General features: G+C 38.8%; 1 protein-coding gene across 1 annotated transcript in view; it reads left to right on the top strand.

The window, feature by feature from the left end:
- SLC17A6 (solute carrier family 17 member 6) overlaps positions 1-24,106 on the top strand; it is a 54,978-nt gene that overhangs the window by 21,350 nt on the left and 9,522 nt on the right. The window contains exons 4-8 of the mRNA XM_006275508.3: positions 15,717-15,831; positions 17,757-17,844; positions 17,950-18,036; positions 19,336-19,478; positions 23,074-23,223. Of these exons, the coding sequence (XP_006275570.1) occupies positions 15,717-15,831; positions 17,757-17,844; positions 17,950-18,036; positions 19,336-19,478; positions 23,074-23,223 (583 nt within the window). The remainder of the gene's footprint in view (positions 1-15,716; positions 15,832-17,756; positions 17,845-17,949; positions 18,037-19,335; positions 19,479-23,073; positions 23,224-24,106) is intronic.

Genomic DNA, 24,106 nt, shown 5'->3' with positions numbered 1-24,106 from the left:
CACTCCTGCCCTGCTTTGCCCCAGGTTTCAGATAGTTACATTGGGCAGTGAAGGGGCTGGCTGGGGCACAAGGGTGCTGAAAGTGTGGAGTCATGTAGCTAGGCAGAAGGCAGGAGTCTGGCCCTCTGCTGGCATGGGCTGACCAGGCACAATTTATGACTGTGGTCAGTGTCTACATGTGCATTTCACTGCAGTTAATTACTCCACTATAAGATAGTACTATCCCCAACAGTACTGTGTTATGGCAGTGTTAATGAGTTTACTGCAGCCTAAAACCATTGCATGTATAGACAATGATGCTTTACTCCACAGCTAATTAGTCTATTCCGCAGTAAAGTGCACATGTAAACGTGGTCTCAGAGTACTTAATTTGTTCCAGCTGAATTAATTCTAGAGTTATATAAGTGTAACTGCATTCAGCATTTTGTTTTGCCTGGGCAGAATATGATCATCAATGAGAGCAGAGTGAGGCTCTAAAATGAAACTGAATTTGGGGCCCAGTCCTCTGCTGATATACCTCCCTGGAATCAAAAGAGAGCAGAGGATTTGGCTTACCTGTGTCTGGACTGGCATGAAGACTTGCTTTGAGACTTTGTTTTGCAAACAAACATGCAATTTAGCTAGATGAACTACTTCTTGGTCCACTGCATGATATATACATCCAAAAACAATTCCATGAACTAATTCAGATCAAAGAATATGGAACTAATTCTGAAAACAACAACTACAACTAAACTGAGAGAAATTGGGCGCATCTACACATTCATTAATGCACTTTTACTAATGTGCGTTAAATTGAGTACCTTCATTGCGAGGTACTAGAAAAAGGCTTATTCACTTATTTTACACATTAGCAAAAGCGCACAGTTTTTTGTGATGCTTTAATGCACACTAAAATAGGCTAATGTGCATTAAAATGCCTGTGTAGATGCACCCAATAACAAAATGAGACTAAGAACTTTAATAATGTACTTTAAATAAAATGCTCTTGTTTTGCAACAATCTAATAGATTACACAAGTAAGGAATAAACTATACCCTCCCAAAGATATTCCATTACAAAGCATGTGTTGGGGTACAGTTACACCTACGCAATTATATCGAGTTGTAAAGTGAAACCATGGGTTTGCATGTTACCTGGATAAATTCAAACTTGATCAGGTTCACAGAAGGGCTATGAGGGTAAGGAAGGGCATTGGAATTCAGAGTCTATTTTATGTGAGGAGATTAAAATAATTTGGTTTTTTTTTAGACTAGTGAAAGGAAATTTTAAATGTGCATGATTGCTCTCTATAAACACATTTTCAGACTATGCTCCAGGAAAGTAGAATAGCTATTTAAACTGAAAGGATGATGTTGTCACAAGAACAAATGGGTATAAAGATAGTCATGGAAAGATTTAGTTTAAAAATTAAAAGATGGTCTCCAATCATCATAACAGTGAGGTTCAGGAATGGCCTTTCAGTAGGAATAATGAGAGAAAACATAACTACTTTTAAGGACTCACTCAGTTTTTAGTTTCAGAAAGGAATTGTGATACAGTATGGCTGCTTGTGATAGCTAGGGACAAGACTCAGTGTCCCAGGAGGTCTTTTCCAATCCTATGTTTCTGTGGATCAGTGATTGTCCTGATGCTGTCATCCAGCACTACTAAAAATACCTCAGAACAATATATACTCTCATTTCAAAGCTGGTCTGTGAATAAACAATGGAAACTACAGCTTGATAGACACACAGGGCCTTGCCTTGAACTATTTGAGTCAGTAGGAGTTTTGCCATTGACTCACAAAATAGAAACAAAAGTTATAATGTATTATTAATGAGTTGTAATAATATGTATCTTAAGTAGCTCATTGGAACATCATTATTAAAATAAGTATTTGGTTTCCACTATAAGTTCTAGTCTAACCCTAATCTAACCTAATAGATGAGTCAGAATAATAGATTAATTTTGGGTGGTTTACTTCATATGTTATCTAATCTGGTATACCAAGTTGCAAGAGCAAGTTCAGACCACTAAACCGGATTGTTGTATACTCTTGGCTTGTCCAAAACGGTAAGTTTAGACTAGTAGAAATTAGGGTTGAGGGTTAAATATTTGCCACATGAGGAACAGAATGGGTCATTAATGCCTAAGAAAATTCAATAGGTAGTATTCTGGCAGTGCTACATGCTTCTCAAGGTTTGACCCAATAGAATGAAAGGCACTGAGGTTGAGATCCTAATCCTGCCCCTGGCCATGTCCCTTATTTTTGTTCTGACATTGAAAAAGAAATGGAGGACTGGCTTAAATTTCTATCTGGTGATTCCTATCACAGAAGAGAGGTTAAAGACAGTAGAACTAACTATTTATTACCCACTGACAACCTTTTGCAAAAGCAGGTTTTCCCAACATGGGAGAGGGCATCATAGGACATTGTACCTGACAGAGATCAAACATTTCTAAGGATTTGACTCCACCTCAACCCCCAACTTGACTCCTTTGGTTTTAACATATATTTTTTTAAAATAATACGTTCTCTTTTTAACAAATATTATCATTATTCACTTTGGTATATGCATTATCTAGAAGGAAGGGAGATGAGCAGGACAGTAATACATATTAAGGCTGTGCGGAGCTTTGGTCCCTGATTCGATTCGGTGGAGATTCAGTCCAATTCAGTGGCTGAATCTCCAAATCCAAATTGAATCAGAGGACCCTTTAATCTCTCTGAATCAAATCGGAACCCTCCAAATCAATTTGGAGAGATTCGGAAAGGTTCGGCAATTCAGACATAGAGACAGCTTTAAAAGTTTTTTCTGCGTACCTCTAGGTAGCAGGCAGCTCGTGAATGCTGTGATGCTGGGGCACATGGAGTGTCCCACAGGAGCGTGGGGGGCTCCCCAGTGTGCTTGGCAGAAGACCCAGAAGTGGACCAGAAGCACTTCTGGTCCACTTCTAGGTCCACAGGAGAGCATGCTGGGGGCCCCCCTGTGCCCCCCCAGCCCAGTGACTGGTGCTTCCTGGGTAGGGGGGGGCACCCGGAGTCCCCCCATTGCCAATTGCCAAGTCAGAGGGGCACAGTGGGGGCCCCTCAACACACTTCCCAGCTGACCTAGAAGTGGACTGGAAGTACTTCTGGTCTACTTCTGGGTTTGCCACCAAGCTCCTGTGGGACACCCCATCTGCCCTAGCATCTCTGTATTCACGAGCCATGCTGGTACTTTTAGGTATATAAAAAAAACATTTAAAGCTGTGTCTAATGTCTAAATCGCTGATTCTCCGAATCAGCATCAAATATTCAGATTCAGATTTGGTCAAATTGAATCGGGGACAGTGATCCGAATCAACAAATCAAATCACTGCCTCTGATTCGGGCTGAATCTGAATCTGAATTGAATAGGGCCCACTTTGCACACCCCTAATATGTATCTTAAGTATCTCATTGGAACATCAGTAAATGTGCATACAAATATCTCTCTTCTTCCACAGGAAATAACAGCTTCATCTGACCTTGATAGTAGAACAATTTTACAAATGAAAACTCATGTTTTTACCCATTTTTCCTATTTCCTTTCCCAGGGTTCATTTTGGCAGTAAAATCTAGGCCTAACCAAGCAAAACATTGAGAAGAATTATTATATATTTGTACATGGCCAAATCTTGAATACATAATTACTCACAAAAGCAAAAATCTCACTTAGCTTTTAGGAACATGAGGACAAAAAATCAAGCGCACACATTCATTTAAAAAACAGAAACTATTCAGTATTAGAGGGTTCCCCAATCGTACAAGAAAATGTTGATCCGGAAGTCTAGTTACAGACAAGTATCTTGATGTGAATGCTTGTACATAATGAAGCAATGGAAAAATAATTTGACTAATTCTGAACAGAGGTATAAAAATAAAATATTATAAGTATGGCCATAATTGCCAAGAGAATGAAGAAGCAAGCAGGGTAAATTTTTCAATGTTAATAGTGTGCTGGTTCCAAGATATGACTCATAAGGAATAAATCACTGCTTTACTTTGCATTTTTAAACTATTAAAACATAGTTAAAGTCTTTAAGAATATAATTATTATTTAATGGTCCCTAATTCAGTTTCATTTTTTGGTCAGAGTTAGTAAACTGTAATTTCTCTGGTTTATGATCAGAAGAAAGTGCTGTGAATTATTTTGCTTTAACTAACTGTAATGATGTGGAATATTGGCCTCTATTTTCCCCTGAAAGGAAAAACCCTTCATAGTCCCTAGTAGTTTCCTTTAAACAAAATGGAGGTTCACAATTTTTTTCCAGGTAGATACTGTTTCCCAGTTTTGCGGAGTAGCAGTGATAAAAAGTCTGAATCATCTCTGAATGAAAACATTTTTGTTGCAGTCTCTGGACACAGGCTAAAGACTTATTATGAAACACAATGGAAAATGCTCATAGTTTTGTTTGAATACTCTGTGATATAGAAATATTGCCTTTTAGATATTTTCATGAAACCACCTGATTTATGTTGAAATAACGTGATATCATTTAAACACAAATCAATCTAAAAACTGTTCCCTCTGAAAAAATCCAAACTAATAAATTCTCAAAATTTTAAGTTCTTTTTATGCCAAATTGATATTTATTCAAACAGAGTTCATTTGTTATTTCTTTTTAAAAAGTGGTTCTACTTTTGTATTTGCATAGCTTTTTCATGAATATTGAACTATTTTAATTTTGAAAAGAAACAGATATGTTTAAACTAGGAATCAGTCAATGATATTAATGAATGTCAATGGAAAGATGCCAGTTTATGACAGCAGAAATGTTTAACCTATAACCTATAAATATCTGCAGGTGGCCTTCGGTTTTCAATGGCCTTAGGACTCATTCATAGTCCTTGGGTTTAACACATCACATTGACAGAACCACTAAGAACACCCCTGAAATCCTCTCTTTCAGATGCCACATCTCTAATGGCAGGAAAAAATTATGCTGAGGGGAAACCAGCATGGGTTCGTAGCAGGTAGATCATGCCTGACTAATCTAGTCTCTTTTTATGACCAGGTTACAAAACACCTGGATGCAGGAGTAGGGGTTGACGTCATATACTTAGACTTCAGGAAGGCCTTCAATACGGTATCCCACCCCATACTGGTGAACAAGTTAAGAGGCTGTGACTTGGATGACTACACACTCCGGTGGGTGGCGAATTGGCTAGAGGGTCGCACCCAGAGAGTCGTAGTGGATGGGTCAGTATCGACCTGGAAGGGTGTGGGCAGTGGAGTCCTGCAGGGCTCAGTCCTAGGACCGATATTCTTCAATGTCTTCATCAGCGACTTGGACGAGGGAGTGAAGTGTACTCTGTCCAAGTTTGCAGATGACACAAAGCTGTGGGGAGAAGTGGACACACCAGAGGGCAGGGAACAACTACAAGCAGACCTGGACAGGTTGGACAAATGGGCAGAAAACAACAGAATGCAATTCAACAAGGAGAAATGCAAAGTGCTGCAACTAAGGAGGAAAAATGTCCAGCATACCTACTGCCTAGGAAACTACCTGCTTGGTGGAACAGAAGCGGAAAGGGATCTTGGAGTCCTAGTGGACTCCAAGATGAACATGAGTCGGCAGTGTGACGAAGCCATCAGAAAAGCTAATGGCACTTTAACGTGTATCAGCAGATGCATGACGAACAGATCCAAGGAGGTGATACTTCCCCTCTATCGGGCACTGGTCAGACTGCAGTTGGAGTACTGCGTTCAATTTTGGGCGCCACACTTCAAGAGAGATGTGGATAACCTGGAGAGGGTCCAGAGAAGGGCCACTCGTATGGTTAGGGGCTTGCAGGCCAAGCCCTATGAGGAGAGACTACGGCACCTGGACATCTTCAGGCTCCGCAAGAGAAGGTTGAGCAGCGACATTGTGGCTGCCTATAAGTTTATCACGGGGGTACAGAAGGGAACTGGTGAGGTTTTATTCACCAAGGTGCCCCCGGGGTTTACAAGAAATAATGGCCACAAGCTATCAGAGAGCAGATTTAGATTAGACATTAGGAAGAACTTCTTCACAGTTAGAGTGGCCAAGGTCTGGAACGGGCTCCCAAGGGAGGTGGTGCTGTCCCCTACGCTGGGGGTCTTCAAGAGGAGGTTAGATAGGCATCTAGCTGGGGTCATCTAGACCCAGCACTCTTTCCTGCCTATGCAGGGGGTCGGACTCGATGATCTATTGAGGTCCCTTCCGACCCTAGAATCTATGAATCTATGAATAAACCCAATATACCACCATCTGTCACACAGCATTTCTGGTGCATCTGTACTCTCACAACTGTCAGTGTAGTTTTGGTTCTGGTATTTCTTCCCAAGCAGATGCACACAGTACCTACAATGGTCTACAGTGCTGTGCTCTTATACATTACAGTGCATGGGAAAGCAGTTTACAGCAGTACAGCTGCACAAATGCAAGGGTTAGAAGACCAGATAAGGAAAAACACTTCTCCTCCCAAATTTCCTCCAACGAGGAAAATGAGCCAACTGGCAAAAATACAAGAATAAGCTCCCTCTGCAACATCTTTGTATTTTAATCACTTTCTTCAGAGTGGTCAGCTTCTTTCCCTCTCTCAACTGCCCCTGCTTTTCCTTAAGAAAATATCCTGTAACTATTATATGTGTATCAGGTGTAGTATCAAGGGATTATGAAGCTCCCTGAAATAGCAGCAGAGGTGAGACCAGAACTTCTCAATCTCCTGGCATCCAACTTATTGGATGCCCATGGTCAGGGGTCTCCAACTGGTTGCTATACACCCTCCTCCCCTGCCACCAACTCCTTGCCCAATGCTGAGTTTGGGGCCTTCAGTTGCCATTGGCAACTAAAACTGGTGTTGGGGAAATGGAAGGCAAGCAGCAGCAGCATTCACTCCCTGGGCTCCATAGCTATGTCAAAAAACCACTGCCCCATAGCTAGGGGTGTGTCATTCTGGCCCATGGAACCAAAGTTGGACACCCCTTCTCAAAGGTATACAGGACTTGGGAGAACATCCTCTCTTACTCCTGATAGTACAGCAGCAGAACACACAGATATGTTTCAGGATTCAGAATTGGGTGCCCATTATGCCAGATATGGTATGCCCTGAAGAGCTTTCATGAAAACTGTGTACAGGCCCAATGCCTTCATTTTCCAGATGTTCATCAGCAGGGCCATTGCTGTAACTTCCATTAACTAAGTGTGACTAAATGCATACTTTGTAAGTTTTCAGATGATACCAAGCTAGGAGATGACAGGGGTCATGAATTGTCACTCTGAAGGACAGGATTATGATTCAAAATGTTCAATTGAAAAAGTATCTAAAATAAATTGGATCACATTCAATAAGAACAAGTGTAAAATATCACACTCGGAACAGAACATATCAAATGAACAAATACAAAACAGGGAATGGCTGGCCAACTTGCTATGTTGCAGAAAAGGACCTGGGTTTATAGTGGACTATAAAATGAAAAGGATTCAGCAGGTGGGCTATTATTGCAAAAAGCAGAAAAGCAAAACTAGCAGCATGCAGGGCACAGGAATTAATTCTTCTACTTGATTCAGCACTGGGAAGGTCTCACTTAGAGTACTGTGTCTAGTTTGGGGTACTGCAGTTCAAGAAAGATGAGGATAAATTTTAAAGTCTGGAGGAGATATCTAGAGAAAAAAATAACATGAGGAAAGGCTGGAAGAAATGTGATTTAGTCTGGAAAAAAAGAAGACTGAAGGGGGATAGAAGAATGTTCTTACCATGAGGGTGGTTAAATATTGGAACAAATTACTTAGAGATTGTAGAATATCCTTCACTGGAAACTAAGTACAGGTTAGACAAACATTTGTCTGGGATGATTCGGACAGGGGGATAATTTTGCCTTGAGCAGGGTGTTGAACTAGATCACCTTTTGAATGCCTTTCCAGACCTGTTTTGCTACAATTATGATTTAATATACTTGGATCAGATCCTAGAATAGCAAATGAAAAAAAGGAAGAGAGAACCTGGGTAAAATTGTTAATCATTTTAGCTGATGGTACTAGGGGTCCATCACTGGAGCACTGTGGGACCAGTTGTTACTGTCCTAAGTGTGTTTTTTTTGTTTTTTTTTAAATAACTTAGAGTTAATTTCCTTTGCTATAGAATACACCTTTGTATATCTTTGCATTCCAATGGCTGCCTCTTATAGCAAGTCTGGACCTCTTTCTTCCCCTCGATCCTGGGGAAATCCATGGTCTCTGTGCAGGCCCACATAGAGACACAAAGGAATGGCTGTTATAGTGCCGAGAATAACATTTGACTTTAGGAATGAGAAATTTCAAAAGATGTGCACTAGGCTGAGTGCCAGCATTAACAGGAAGGTGACATCTGGTCAACATAACCCTAGAGTATAACAGGGCAAAACAGAGAGATGAATTTTGGCATGAAGCAATGCACTATGGGATAGTACTGGGAGGACTTCCAGAGGCTGAAAAGTCAATTCAAAATGCAGATGCACCCACATCAACCTTTTTCCAGAGTAGCTTGTCAAAGTGAATACAATTCACTTTTAAAGCAAGTGGTGAGTTAAAGATGAAATTGGGAAAATTATTATGCAGTGTGATGCAGCAGTAGAAGATTCTTTTTTTTTTTCTGTTTTCATAGATTCATAGACACTAGGGCTGGAAGGGACCCCAGAAGATCATCAAGTCCAGCCCCCTGCCCCAGGGGCAGGAAGTCAGCTGGGATCATAGGATCCCAGCAAGATAAACATCCAAATGTCTCTAGAAGGCATTCAAAGTAGGTGCTTGAACCGCCTCTGGTGGCAGTCTATTCCAAACCTTGGGGGCTTGGACAGTAAAGAAGTTCTTCCTTATGTCCAGCCTGAAACAGTCATGGAGGAGTTTGTGACCATTTGACCTTGTCACCCCTTGGGGTGCTCTGGTGAACAGACGTTTCCCAAGATCCTGATGAACACTCCTGATAAAGTTATAGGTGGCCATCAGATCAACCCTGAGCCTGCGCTTTTCCAGGCTGAAGAGTCCCATAGCTCTCAGCCTCTCCTCGTAAGGTCTGTTTTCCTGACCTCTGATCATGCATGTGGCTCTCCTCTGCACTCTCTCAAGCTTCTCCGCATCTTTTTTGAATTGTGGAGCCCAAAACTGGATGCAGTACTCTAGCTGTGGCCTTACCAAGACCGAGTACAATGGGAGAATGACGTCCTAGGATTTGCTTGAGAAGCATCTATGGATGCAAGCCAGCATTTTGCTTGCTTTACTAGCTGCAGCATCACAATGAAGGCTCATGGTCATCTTGTAGTCAATCATGACCCCCACGTTTGTGCAGTACCATTCAAAAATGGGGTTCCCATGACATAGACTCCTAGGTTGTACCATAAAGACAGATAATAAATGTGGATAGAAGATATATGGTAAATGTAGTTGTGGGAAGTTCTGGATGTGGCCAGTTTGCTGTGGATATCTTTATTTTGATCAAATATAGCATACAGCTAGATGTACTTTAAAGACATAAGAACTGGGATCACAAAGTTTTTCAAATACTGATTAATTTTAGGTAAAAAAAAGAGAAATCTTTCTGGAATTTATGCAACCTTGCTTTCTCAAGCACAGGCAGTTTAATCCTAACAAATGAGCATCATATGAGAAATAGTATGAAAGCTCTGTAGCTACAGAGCATCTAAAGCATACCTAATAGTATGAGACTTATATTATGAAGTACTATAAGGATGCAAACACATTTTGATTGCAGGCAAAACAGAAATTAAAGAAAATTAGGGTTGGAAGGGACCTCAGTAGGTCATCTAGTCCAATCCCCTGCTCAAAGTAGGACCATCCTCAACTGTGTCATCCCAGTCAAGGCTTTGTCTTGCTGGGTCTTAAAACCTTCCAAGAATAGAGACTCCACAGCCCCTCTTGGTAACCTGTTCTAGTGCCTTATTACCCTCCTAGTGACAAAGTTTTTTCTAATATGCATCCTAAACTTCCCTTGCTGAAACTTGAGACTATTGCTCCTTGTTCTGTTATCTGCCACCACTGAGAACAGTCTAGCTCCATCCTCTTTGGAACAAACCTTCAGGTAATTGAAAGCTGATATTAAATCCCACCTAAATCTTCTCTTCCCAAGACTAAATAAGCTCAGTTCCACAGCCTCTACTCAGAAGTCATGTGCCCCAGCCCTGTTACCATTTTCATTGCCCTCCACTGGATTTTGTCTAATTTTTCTACATCCTTTCTGTAGTAGGGGGCCCAAAACTGGACACAGTACTCCAGATGTGGCTTCACCATTGTCAAATAGAGGGAAAGAATCACTTCCCTTGATCTGCTTGCAACACTCCTACTAATGCGACCCTGTCTGTTGTTAGCTGTTAGCCTTCTTGGCAACAAAGGCACACTGTTGGCTCATATTCAGTTTGTTGTCCACTGTAACCTCCAGGTTCTTTTCTGCAGAGCTGCTACTTAGCAAGTCGCTCCCCAGCTTGTACCAGTGCATGGGATTGGTCCGTCATAAGTACAAGTTTTTGCACCTGTCCTTATTGAGCCTCTTAAGATTTCTTTTTTCCCAGTCCTGCAATTTGTCTATGCCTCTCTGAATCCTAGCCTTACTCTCCAGCACAGCTGCTACTCCCCCCAGGTTGATGTCATCTGCAAATATGCTAAGGGTGCACTCTATGCCATCTCCCAGGTCACTGATAAAGATGTTGAATAAAACTGGCCCCAGGACTGATCCCTTAAGCTCTCCACTTGAGCTCAGCTGCCAACTAGATATTGAGCCATCGATTACTATCCTTTGAGCCCAATGATCCATCCAGATTTCTATCCACCTTACAGTCCATTCATTCAACCTATACTTCCTTAGTTTGCTTGTGAGAAAGTTGTGGGAGACTGAATCACAAGCCTTGCTAAAGTCAAGGTATATCATGTCCGCTGTGGTCTCTGCATCTACAGAGCCAGCCATCTCATCACAGAAGCAAATCAGACAATCAGGTACATCAGGCAAGGCTTCCCCTTGGTGAATCCATGCTAACTGTTCCTTATCACCACTTACACCAAGTTCTTACAAATGGATTCCTTGATGACCTGCTCCATGATTTTTCCAGGGACTAAGACGAGGCTGACCAATTTGTAGTTCCCTGGATCCTTCTTCCCTTTCTTAAAGATGGACACTATATTTGTTCCTTTTCCAATCATCTGGGACCTCTCCCAAACACCATGAGTTTTCAAAGATAATGGCCAGCAGCTCTGCAATTTCATCACTCCCTTAGCACCCTCACGTGCATCCGGCCCCATGGACTTATAGGCATTCAGCTTTTCTAAACAGTCCCTAATCTGTTCTTTTGCCACTGTTGCATGCTCACCTCCTCCCCAAACTGTGCTGCCATGTGCAGTAGTCTGGGAGCTGACCTTGCCTGTGAAGACTGAGGTGAAAAAAACATTGAGTACTTCCGTATTTTCCTCATCATCTGTCACTAGGTTGCCTCTCCCATTCAGTAAGGGCCCCACATTTTCCCTGACCTTCCTCTTGTTGCTGACATACTTGTCGAAACCCTTCATGTCCCTGGCTAGCTGCAACTCCAGTTGTGCTTTGGCCTTCCTAATTTCATCCCTGTGTGGCCAGGAAATACTCTTATACTCCTCCCTAGTTTTGTCCAAGTTTCCACTTCTTGTAAGCTTCCTTTTTGTGTTTTAGCTCACTGAAGAGTGACCTGCTGAGCCAAGCTGGTCTTTTGTCATACTTGTTAGTCTTCCTGTGCATAGGGATGACTCATTCCTACACCCCAGTAAGATTTCTTTAAAATACAACCAGGTCTCCTGGACTCACAAATTGGTTGTGAGTGATTATAAAAGTTGGAAATCCTGATTGACATTTTGCATCTGTAGAGGACATCTACTAGAAGAGGAGCATTTAATACATACATAGCTATTTTGTACATGAAACCTGATTTAGGCAGAGTCAGCATGTTAACTGTGGAGTATATGGTTAATTGAGGATATATCAGGCAGAAAACAGGAGTCTAATAAAAAAGTATATACAACACAGATAAGAAGGAAGAATGAGACATCTCTGAAGGTGAAACACAAGAGAACAAGGCAGATGAACAAAAACAAAAACATTCTATTCAAGTGTAGAAAATAAATTTCCTGTTAATGTAAGTGTACATGTGTGCATATATTGACATGGGTAAAGACAGAGAGCTCTATTTGCTCTAGGCTGAAGGTAATTCAGGAAACCAGCTAATCAAAAATATCGAAGAGTTAAGCTGGTGGTATTATTTTTAATTTTAAATTAGAGGAGGAGTGTGAAAGAGCTGTCCAAACCAGAAACCATATTTTCTGACTTTGCCTTCCCTTAAATTGTGTAAATTTTAAACAGAAAGATATTAGTGGGAATGGTTTTGGAAAGACTGTTTTTTAATAAGAGTGGTTTTGTACCGAAAGTGCCTTGGTATTTGTGGCACTGTGGAGTTCTGTGCTCATTGGGTCATCATGTTATATGATACTGCATATTATTTATTGTAATTAAATTTGGCATCCCGCAGCCAGATGTATGAACATAGGCAACTCCAGCCACTTGGAAGAGATAGGTTTGTTATTCTTTAAAATGACACATTTTCTGTTCTTGTGGGGAGAGCTTATACATCTGGGTGTTCTGTGAAATACAGCTTTAAACTGAAAAATTAAATTATGGGAAATAGTCTGATCTCAGTTACGGAAGTGTAAAGATAGATTACATTCACAGAAGCAATAATTTATACTGATTTAAGCAGGTATTAAATGAATCCCATCAGATAAATTTTTGCAAATTACTTCCTTATAAAGAGGCTACAGCTTCTAATAATCTCTTTTTCCTGGCGTGAGTGCTGAAGAAAATGGTGATTTTTACTCACCTCACCTGAGTTGCATTGATTCACACTAACTGAAAATATGATCTAATAGGATGCATCAGTGATAGCATGGGCATAAAAATTGTGCATGGCTGTTGTACAAGACATTTGTTGAGAGGTTCTGTTTAGACATTAGAAAAAACAACAATCAGATAGCCCCTTTCTAACCACGCTTGAAAATTTACTCTGCATTTGGTTTTCATTATTCTTGTGTAGGATGGTTACAGCCTTCTGCTCTAGAGAAGCTTCAACATGAAAAGTTATTATTTTCAATATGCATTTTTAAATATATATACACAGTATATAAAGAAAGTTTCTAAGAGACTGAAACATTCTCATTTCTAACAATAAATTAAAAGGAAAAAAAGCAGATATCATAGAACATATAGGCAGCATCTTATTAAAATGAAAGGCAATGAACTACACATGCTTTTAGGGGGATTCACGATGCACAAAAAGCTATATATTATGAAGTTAAGAGCAAACAGAGAAGGGAGGCCAAAGTGTTTTATCTGGAGGGAACACACACACACACCATCTGGAACAAGTTGCTGCTAAGATAAAGTAGGAATATACTGTACTGGGAACTAGATATTTTTATAAAGGCAGAGGGGGCTGATGGGGATTGAACAATAAAGAGGCAACTAGGTTTGAAAGTTGTTTAAATAAAGCAACTTTGAAGGGTCAAGAGGCACTTTCCTGGACAGGTGCCCTTTGCCTTTGTCAAATGTGGCAAAGTAGAGTAGATTCAAGTTCCTGTTTAAGGATTTGTACCATTGTATAGCCTTAAATAGATACATATGAAACATACAGATCTTTGGGAAGCAGTTCCTCCCTGTAACTAATCACTGCTTCCTGCTTCTTCCAGGATGAAGTGTGGTTTTTATTAAATTTTGCATGGGAGCCAAATTTCAGTTTCTGGGTAATGCTGAAGGCTTCTATCAGTCAATTCTACATGGTACATCATGATGTCAAATGGTGATATGTCTCCGTAATTTATTTTAGCATGAAATGTTTTCCTGTATTATCAGTCCCATCTTGGCTTCTAGCTTCATTGCTTTTGCACTGCTCCAGTGTTTCAAGATAGATCCCAAGATTATAGAAAGTTCAAGTCTATGTGATTTGCTCTCATCCCAATCAGAGAGCAAATAGGGAGCAGGCATTTTTTCCTATGACCCAAAGCCCAGAGTTTGAAAGCTTGAAAACTTTGAGCTATCCCTCTCATGAGGGCTTGAACTTTTCCTCTCTCTCATATTGCCCTCTTACCTGAGATGAGTTCCCCTGTATTCTACACTGTGAGAAGAATCTGTCAGAATTATTTTGTAATAACATTTGGCCTAGAAAGTAGAGAATAAGCAATTTTTGAAGGAAGCATTCTCTACATAAATTTACTTGCAAACTCAAGGTGACAGGAAGGCAACATTAGACACGAAGTTACAAAGATTTTATTATGGATGCCCAAATACAAGAGTCAGGTAAGGCCTATCCATATTCTGCTGGAGTAGTCTTGTCCTTGTTATGGGCTTGATCCAAGTCCAGTGAATAAGTACCCAAGACTAATAGTTGAATTTCATACAGCCCTTCTTACCCTTCCGGGCAGCTGGATGTCTCTTTTTTCATTAGATCCTGTTAAAATAAGATAGAGGTTTAAACATTTTGTATAACATAGCATTTTTATGTCCTCTCAATTAGGAAGTATTTTCTAAAAACACTCACAAGGTTTTAAGCTCTAGGTGGCGATCTTAACTCCAAAATACACCAAAAAACATCTCCAAGATACACGCCAAAATAAAATTAAAATTTTAAATGACTAACATCAATCACATGATAATTGTGCTATATTATAAGTGCCACATAGTCAGTATTTTGGGTTTAAACTTCATTGCTGAACAACAAGAAAGATTTCTACACCTCCCTGCCTTTCTGCCATCCGACATCACCAGGGAAGGAATCCTGTCTCATCTGCACATCTGAAAACAACTCACAAAGACCCTTCCATGGACCCAGAGCAACAGACTTCCAACTTCAGCTTCCTCTGTGGAAAAATGAAATTTATTTTCTGCCTGTGGGGACTTTTTACCATCTTTAATTTTCCTGCAGCCAGATGATGAGCCCAAAAGTTTGCAGAAAAATATAATAATTCTTTTGCAATTTCTTAGTTGTTCTAATAAAAGGTCTGAACCAAGGGTTCTAGATTTTTGCATTACATAGTGGGTATAGAAGCTGAAATATCTTGGGATCAATATAGCTTACTCCAGACATTTAACTAATTAAAATGTAAATGCTTTCTGAACAGTTCTGTAGCAGTTGCTATACAGCTACGAGGAATCCTATAGTTTTTATAGGAACCAGGGAATTGGCATTCAGTAATATTAAAAGCTGAGAAATTAGAAAAAAAACCTGATTAATGGAAACACTTTTCACATAACATTTACTTGGTCCATGAAATACAATGCCACAGAAAGCTCCAGGCCTAGTCACTAAAGCCAAAAACAGAGCAGTATTCAAAGAGGGACCAAACCTCTGCTTAAATTGGTTCATCATAATTACTGAAAAAAATATTGGGAGGTATATTAAATTTCCTTTGTAGGGCTTATGCTAGCTGATACTAAACCACTAAAGAACAGGATGAAGCCTCATCTGGCTGCACAATAGCAACAGCTGCCCCTTTCTTTCTCTGAAGATTCAATTCTGGTTACTGCCATAGATGGTAATTTTCCCTACCAGAAGAACAAACCTAGGAGAATTCTCCCAGATTATTTGAATATTTGATGTATGTGTGTTTACACTTGTGAAAATGTAATTTTAACCAACACTGTCATTGTTTTCTCTGTTCTCCACCCTCCCCCGCTCTCCCCTTTACAGGGTATTTGGTGCTGCTATATTGCTGACCTCCACCCTTAATATGCTAATACCATCTGCAGCAAAGGTGCATTTTGGGTGTGTCATCTTTGTTAGGATCTTGCAGGGCCTTGTAGAGGTATGGAAAAAAATATGGAACAACAAGGACATGTGACTAGAAATGCTCATGAAATGCAGAATTTAGAGTGGGTAAACAAAAGTGATTCCATCAAAGGAGCTGTATCTTAAAAATAACAATGAACTGATTCTCCAACTACCAGGTTGTGGTTTTCAAAAGTGGGTCTTCCACTTATATGATGGAAAAAAGTAATTTTGCACAGAAAAATTCCATACTACTCAGAGGTCAACAGAAAGCTGGGAGATGAACCTCTCAATCCCACTTAAACTGTAGAGTGTGAAAACGTTCTGGACATTCCCAAACAGAATTTCTCATTCAGCACCACAGAATGGGCACTTCCTTTAAAACCTAGTTTGGTTTTATTATAGAACCTGACCGTGTTCCCATTGATGTCAATAGGAGTTTCATATCTGACTAAAATGGGAACCTGTTTAAGACTGTATTGTAATTTTTTCTTTTGCTTCATTGATATTTTCAGGCTTCATCTCCAAAATTACCATGCCTAAGAAAATCAATGCCCAAAAGAAAGATGTACAAGTTTTGCATTCATAACTCGTTGGAGTAAAATATTTGTGCAGACATTACATGCAAATCAGGCAGTGTAATGGTTGTCTTTACACAAAGGTGAAGGGAAGAGAGTAAGAGGGATACAAAGTTAAAAAAAATAAATCCAAATGTCTTTGGACTTGTCACTTTAAGATCTCTCTTTTCCATCTTGGAGGAAATTATGGATAAGAAGCATCTGAATAGGAGCATGCAGGATAGTTGCAATTGATTATATGTCTCAGAATAAGAATTTTGCAAAATTCATGGCAAATTCAAGTTCTGAACACCAGGGGAAATACACACATTCAATTTACAAAGTTTTGAATTTTAAAATTTTGTTCACAATATCAAATGTCATATTAAAAGAAGAATAAAATTCAGCTGTTCCCATAGAAAATGCAAAATTCAAATTATTTTTTTCAATGTGTAATTGGGCAGGAAGTGATAATTTTGTAAAAAAGTTAGTGAATTTTATATTTTCTGTCTTTATGGGGTAACAAGATAACTCATAACATCTGAATAATTTGGGTTGAAATTTTGTTATGCCTTTTACAACTTTTATATAAAAAGATGGATATAGTTTTGGAATATTGTTATATTTTAAAATGGAATCAACATTATTCAGTTATCCTTTGCCTTGGGTGCTTAAAGAACTCATTACAGCAAAAAAGCAGTAAGAAAATTCCTTTTGTAATAGGGGTTAGTTTTACACTGTTTTTATTTTCTAATTTTAGAACAAGGAAAATTCCTTGATTTTTAAAGGTTTATATTATGGCATTAAATGAAGTTTAAAAAGTAGCTGAAGTTCCAGATGACTCAAGTATGGTTTGAGTATGGCTCAAGGTAGGGCCCTGGTTTTAATCCTGACTCTGGTCTTACCTTTAGAGGTCTTACCTTTCTACCAAGAGAATCATTGCTCTCCTGATAGAAACCACAAGTGAACAGGCATTCATCAACTTCATCAAGGAGAAAGATCTTCTTTCTTCAATAAGGAAGATGTTTCTTGTGGGAGAGTTTCTCCTGCAGGAAAGAATGCCTGTGTACTTTCCTGGCCGCTGACATGTCACTTGACCTCTATGCCTCATTTTCCTCCCATCTTTAAGGAATGGTTATGCTTATCACCTATTTCATGTGAGGTTTAAATAGTTATTAATGCACATATGATGTACTGAATAGGTGGAACTTGGATCAGTCTTCAAGCTTTGTCCAAATCTTTCAGCTTTTCTATGGAACATTGGATTGGGGCCAAACTCGTTACAAGAAATGCTCAGTATTATCACCACCATCATCATTTTTATGATAGTTCTAAACTGAAATAAATATATAAATCTATGCACTGACTAGTAGCATGTATTAACTGGTGAATGCCCACTCTACAGGGTGTCACTTACCCTGCCTGCCATGGGATATGGAGCAAATGGGCCCCTCCTTTAGAAAGAAGTAGGCTAGCAACCACTTCCTTTTGTGGTAAGCACTTTTCCCCCTATTTTCTTCCTTTTTTTGCATGCAATAACTAAATATTTCAGTATTGAATGTATTTCTGTTTTCATTCATATCTTTGTTGTTTTGTAGGTTCCTATGCAGGAGCTGTCATTGCAATGCCTTTAGCTGGGATTCTTGTGCAATATACTGGGTGGCCTTCTGTGTTTTATGTGTATGGTATGATATTCTTGTTCACCTCCCTCCAATATTATCTGAATTTATTTTACACCTTTAAGAAAGCAGTCTTGTTAATGCATACTGGAAATAAAGGAGGCATAGAGTAACAAAGCTAAGGATATAAAACTATAGAAACAGTGGTTAAAAAGGAAGGGAATGGAAGGGCAAAGCAAGAAGCAACAGTCTTCAACATGAAGAATGTAGGTTATTTGACAGGGAAACTTTAATTACTCTTAGGACCACTGCAGTGTCATGAACTGCTTGGAGAGTTTGTTGAATCACAGTTCATGTTGTAGCATTCCTTTTGTTTGTATCAATGTAAATTCAAAAGACCTACAAAGAAAAAAAAATGGACTAGATAGGCTAGTACAAAATGTCATTGCCCTATTGATGAATCATTGTGTTTAATGACTTACACCGTAGAAAATCTGGTTATAACAAGTTCTGGTTAATTATGCTGGCATGAAACTAGTGTGAATTAGAGGGAAATTCCATATCAGACAAAACCTGAACCAGTTATAACATTTGAGAACTGCCATGCAGCAAACACCAGGTATCTTTAAGTTTCCCTAATGGAAGTCAGAAGAAAGGACAAATAAAATGGGAAAGCAGGAAAAATAGAATGTGCATAAACATAGTATATATAAGCAAAAATATTGCTGTCCCATGTCTAGTCCCCTGGGTTTGTCTGGATCTCTACTCAGAAAAGACTTTAGCTGGGATGAATGATTCTGTTTACGGTATAGTAGAGTTAACCCTAATAAATACAGATGTAATACAGAATACTCACACTGCACTAATTAACACTGTTTATTTCTCATGGAATCACACCAAAAAATTCATCTATGAGCAGTTACTTAGACAAGAACATTTATTAAACCTTTCATCCTAAAAATAAACTGCCACAGAATTTTTTGTGCTCCTGTGTTGAAAATAGTGCTGTAATCTTAATATCATCCAGGTGAAGGTTTTTGTTTCCTTTTGTCTTGTGCCATAAGCATGGGCTAGAGTGAATTTTCATATATAATTAGCAGAGAACAAAACACTGAATCTGTCAGACTCCTAGGGGTTCTTCCCTTCTGACAATGAAGGCATTCTGTAAATGAAATGGTAACTTTACCATGGATGCAATCCAGGAAATCTCTTGAACATACAATAGTTTGCAGACCTGGGCTTGTTTTGTGAGTGTAGCTAATGAGAAAGCAACCCCAAATGCCATTTTAAATGTGCTCTGTGTTTGGTACTTGTTTTCTGCTTTCTTTCCAAGCCTTTCTTTCCTTTACCTTTTCAAAAAAAAAGGGAGCTTTGGGATGGTCTGGTACATGTTCTGGCTTTTGGTGTCATATGAGAGTCCTGCAAAGCACCCCACAATCACTGAAGAAGAACGGAGATACATAGAAGAAAGCATCGGGGAGAGTGCCAACCTCTTAGGTGCAATGGAAGTAAGAATGTTACTGCATTTCTACCCTTACATGTATTGGCATCATGGGTTTTGGGTGAAGAGGTGAGATGATAAATAGTGAATATGGTCAACTTCACTAAAGATAGACATGCACTTGGGCTGCACAATTCAGATTTCTGAAATAACACACTGCTTCTGATGGAATATATGTATGGCTCATGCTGTTGCAAAGTATAAGAGGGCATGACCCTACCACCCTCTGGTGGGATTACTCTTGGCATAAAAATGACAATGTTGGTTGCAGTGGAAGCTGGCTGTTCCAGAAAGCTGGCAAATCATATTAATCTTAACCTTTCCTTTTCTGGTTTCTCATTCTTTGGTCACTTTTACACCAGACCCATGTATCTCCTCAAAATGCAGTGCCTCTTATAAGCAAATATATAAAGATTAATTATTCTAGGCCCAACTAGACTAATTTAGATATGATTTAATTTGTCTTTTGATTATAGTGCAACAGGTAGATTATGATAGAAAAGCATCAAGCATCAATTGACTTAGATCTTCTATATTTTTTTAATGAGGATATTTGAATACGGCTTATTCTGCAAGTGAAATGGATATTCCTACAGGCACCACACCCCAAGGGTAACATCCATAGATCAGCTCTCAAGTAGTGTTCCTTCTGTGCAGTTTTCCTGATATGCAGGGAAGGCAGGAACATGTTATAGAGTTATATACATTTCTCCTATCATACTTCATAATCTACTCCAGATGTGCCACATATAACTCCTCAAGCTCTTTATAATATTTCTTGGTTTACTGCATGTATTCTATGTCCTGCCTATTCTACCCTTCCATCATTTGGTGAGGGAGAATAGATAGAATAATATTAATTATGATATATCATGAGATGCTGAGTTGAGCCAGATAAGCTCAAATCAGAATTTGCTCTAAATTCCATTAATACAATGGCCAGAGTACTATAGTAAGATGTACTCTTATATTTCAAAACTAACAATTCTAGTACAATGCTTAATCTCCCAGGAAGTATATATTTTAAACCCCACATAATCTGAAATTGCCCTATACAAGTGGACCTCTCAGAATACTCCATGCAGTCTGTACAAAACTGGAGGCCCTTCCAAATATTCAGTAATCCAGTCATGCTATATGAGCATATTTTTCACCTTCTTAATGACCAAGTTCTAAAGAAAATAACTTAACCTCAGCTAATTAAAGAAAAGTTGAACCGCTTTGACTTTTATGTCTCTCACAACTTTACAACATATTCTCCACTCACAGCCTTCATCCCTCACTCCCAAAGATCGCTCTTTATAGTGTTTCTTAATTGGGTCAGACAATTAGTTCTTAATTCAGCACAGGCAAGCAATAGCCATTTCCCCCATAATTAAAAGCTTTGATCTGCTGTGGAAAACTTTACACCTGCTCAGATGTGGAATAAGGAGAGTTTAAAAGAGTTTACTGCTGACTGCCATTTTTTCTGGACAGCTTGTTTACACTCTAATGTTGGTTTGACATGCATTGGGACTTGTGCTTCTTAATGACATAAATGCTTTTTGAAAACCCCACCCTTGATAAGAGGAAAAAAATTGCTCCAGATTGAAGTTTTAAACAGATTCTAAACCCTGGGCAAAAATTGCCTAAAAGAAGTCAATATGTTTTACTTGGATTTGAGCTGGAGTTTTCCTGTTTAATTTCTTGGTACTTTCACAATTTGAAGCCAGATACAAACTTATTTTTCGAAGTGATTACTGTATATTATTGGTTTAATTGGTTTTGAAATGAGCAATATGACATACTTCCCATGGCATTCAGGAAGCCCTTCTCACCAATTAAGTCTCACTTAACCCTTAACTAAGGCACTACACATACTGCAGCACTTCCATTTTTGGAGATATGCCAGTATTTGAGGTGCTGTGGATCTAATCCTACTTTCAGCTGTATCCAGGAAATCTTGAATCCAGGGCCAGATCCTTCAATAGAGCTTCACAAATGGGGAGAAACATGTGGAGCCACAATGAAGTCTCTGGTACTCTACAGGGATGCAGTGTTACCAATCTGTTTTCTTTTTGTAAGACTAAATTCACTTAAAAATGCAACAATACCTTGGCTAAAATTTTGTTTTAAAAAAGAAGAAATTGTGTTCAGCTGAGAGTTTTTATAAAGGAACCTCCAGAATACCAGAATGAGAATTCAGAAGCAACTTAGTCGTAGCTGTTTATTATACTTTCACTTTAGCAATACGATACAACTAACAGTAAACATTATTTATATTTGTATATATACACACAATAATATAATTTATAATTGTTTGCTAAAAGCATATACTAAAATTGCACCTTCTGCCACTTAAAATGAAATTAAAACAGAACATGGTATGTGATGATACAAATTTGGATAAAATTAATCTGTGGACAATGCAGTAAACCAGGAGAATTCTCTTTGATTTTGACCCTTATTCTTTGTGCAACTAATACAAATACGCCCAGGGGGTATCAGACAGGCTGTGAATTGTTAGAGAAAAGCCAAACTGTTTTTTCTTCATTGGCGCAGTATTTAAAATTTTCCATTAATGGAGAAATTCATTTTCCTCTTACTTCTTCAAAAACAATCAAGACCACAAATAGTGCTTTAATGAATCTATCTCATTCTTCCAACAAGAACATATTCTTCTTGAAAATGGGGTTCAAAACAACCTGCCCATGACACCTGCATATCTCATTAGAGTGTATCACATTCTAGTAATGGTTTGTAGTTTTGTATTGAAGATAGGTAGGTTTCTGGGCCTAAAGAGTGCTTCATGACTCTTAAAAAAGGAAAAGTTAGAGAAAGTCTCATTGCCTGAATGTCTGTCCCTTTGCTGGAATCTTTAATGATTAAATTTATGTATTGTTTTAGATATAGGGGAAATATTGGCTCAGTGTTATTCAGTACAATTCCCAGGCCATTTGTCTGGAGAAGAATATAGATGTTATTTACCCACCCAGACAAGGGTTTATTGGGAAGAGGAGAGGCTTCTAAAATGAACATCTAAATGCATCTGATAGGCATAAAAGATTTAATTTTCATCCAATAATGTAGAAATCTTAATTGAGCCAAGTCACTCACGTTAATCGGTCCTGTTACAGACAGCATGAGCCCCCATCATAGAATTGGGTAAAAAATAGCCATAAAAAATAGATATCTTTTCCATTTTTTAATGAATCATGGGTTTCAATATAGTCTCAAGGCTTATGATGGAAATGATAGGCTTGCTGTCTGATATTACTTTATTATAAATGTTTTCAATTATACTTGCTCAGGCTGTATGTGACTATGTCAACAGTGCTTGGACACAAAAAATGGAAATGAATTATAATATTGAGAATATGAGCTTTTTATTGACTTTGCAGACATTTGTCTATTCACTTACATTTCCAAACTAATTCTTGATCCTCCAAACACTGATGCATATGCTTTTCCCTTCTGAAGATTAAATTTACAGGAACTACTCAAGTATGTCAAGTTTATTTTAAACCACATATTTATTTTTTTTGGACAAGATGTGATAGCACCCATTATCTGCCACCCTTCCTGGAGGAATTTGTTAAGCAATGTTTCTTTCTGTCTTGCAGAAATTCAAGACTCCATGGAGAAAATTTTTTACATCTATGCCTGTCTATGCAATTATTGTTGCAAACTTTTGCAGAAGCTGGACTTTTTATTTGCTGCTTATTAGCCAGCCTGCTTACTTTGAAGAGGTGTTTGGGTTTGAAATAAGCAAGGTATATGCAATTCCATATTGCTGAGCATCAGTAATCAATGAGTCACGTGTAGCTCTTTCCTTGAAAAAGCACTTTTCCAGTATATTTAGAATTCTCTAAACTTATTTCCCTTTATGAACCAGTATGAAAGTAAAGAAAACTGGAAAAGGTATGTACCCTTCTGATTAGTCTAAAATGTTCAGGTAGCATACTTTAGCATACTATTAAAATCTGGGGGGTTGAGTAGGGCTGCACACTTCAAATAAGTATTCATGCAGGTATGTAGGGTTGGTGTGTGCAACATAATATCGTGTAGGCTGCAGAAGAGCCAGTTCCATTTGCAATTTTTCATGTACCCTCATGTGTTCGTATTGCTGCCAAGGTTATAGGGAAATTGGGGAATGGACTAGAACCACTTCACCAAGCTCCTTGCATTAGACTGTAAGTGGGCTGGGATTATAGAAGGCAGAAAGCTGCATCATCTTTAAAAAAGGTGCAATTAGCATATTATAAGATAGATCTCCTGGGCATGAATTACACCTTCCACTCTCCCAGGGGGTGAAGGGGCTATGAACTACTTCTTGTTGGGTCAGTGACCAATTTTGATATGTTGGACTGATCCAAAGATGAGTGAAATTCAAAATCTTCCTGTGGACATTAATGGGCTTTGGATCATGCCCTTACTGTGAATATGATCATGGAAAAATAGGACAGGAAGGGAATGCATGACATTTATTTATTCCAGTATCTTTCTCAAGGAAGTATCATTCTTGACTACATGTCTGTTTGGCCAGATTTCCAGGGATGGAGATTGCTTCCACAACTCCTCTATGTAGCCTGCTCCAAAGCTTAATCACTCACATGATCAGAGAGTTCTTCCTAATTTCCTACCTAAATTTCTTCT

This window comes from Alligator mississippiensis, chromosome 2, assembly GCF_030867095.1.
Source record: "Alligator mississippiensis isolate rAllMis1 chromosome 2, rAllMis1, whole genome shotgun sequence".
In the NCBI taxonomy this organism is placed as follows: domain Eukaryota; kingdom Metazoa; phylum Chordata; order Crocodylia; family Alligatoridae; genus Alligator; species Alligator mississippiensis.
Note: the sequence above shows the minus strand (reverse complement) of the source record. Positions and strands in the feature narration are given on the sequence as shown.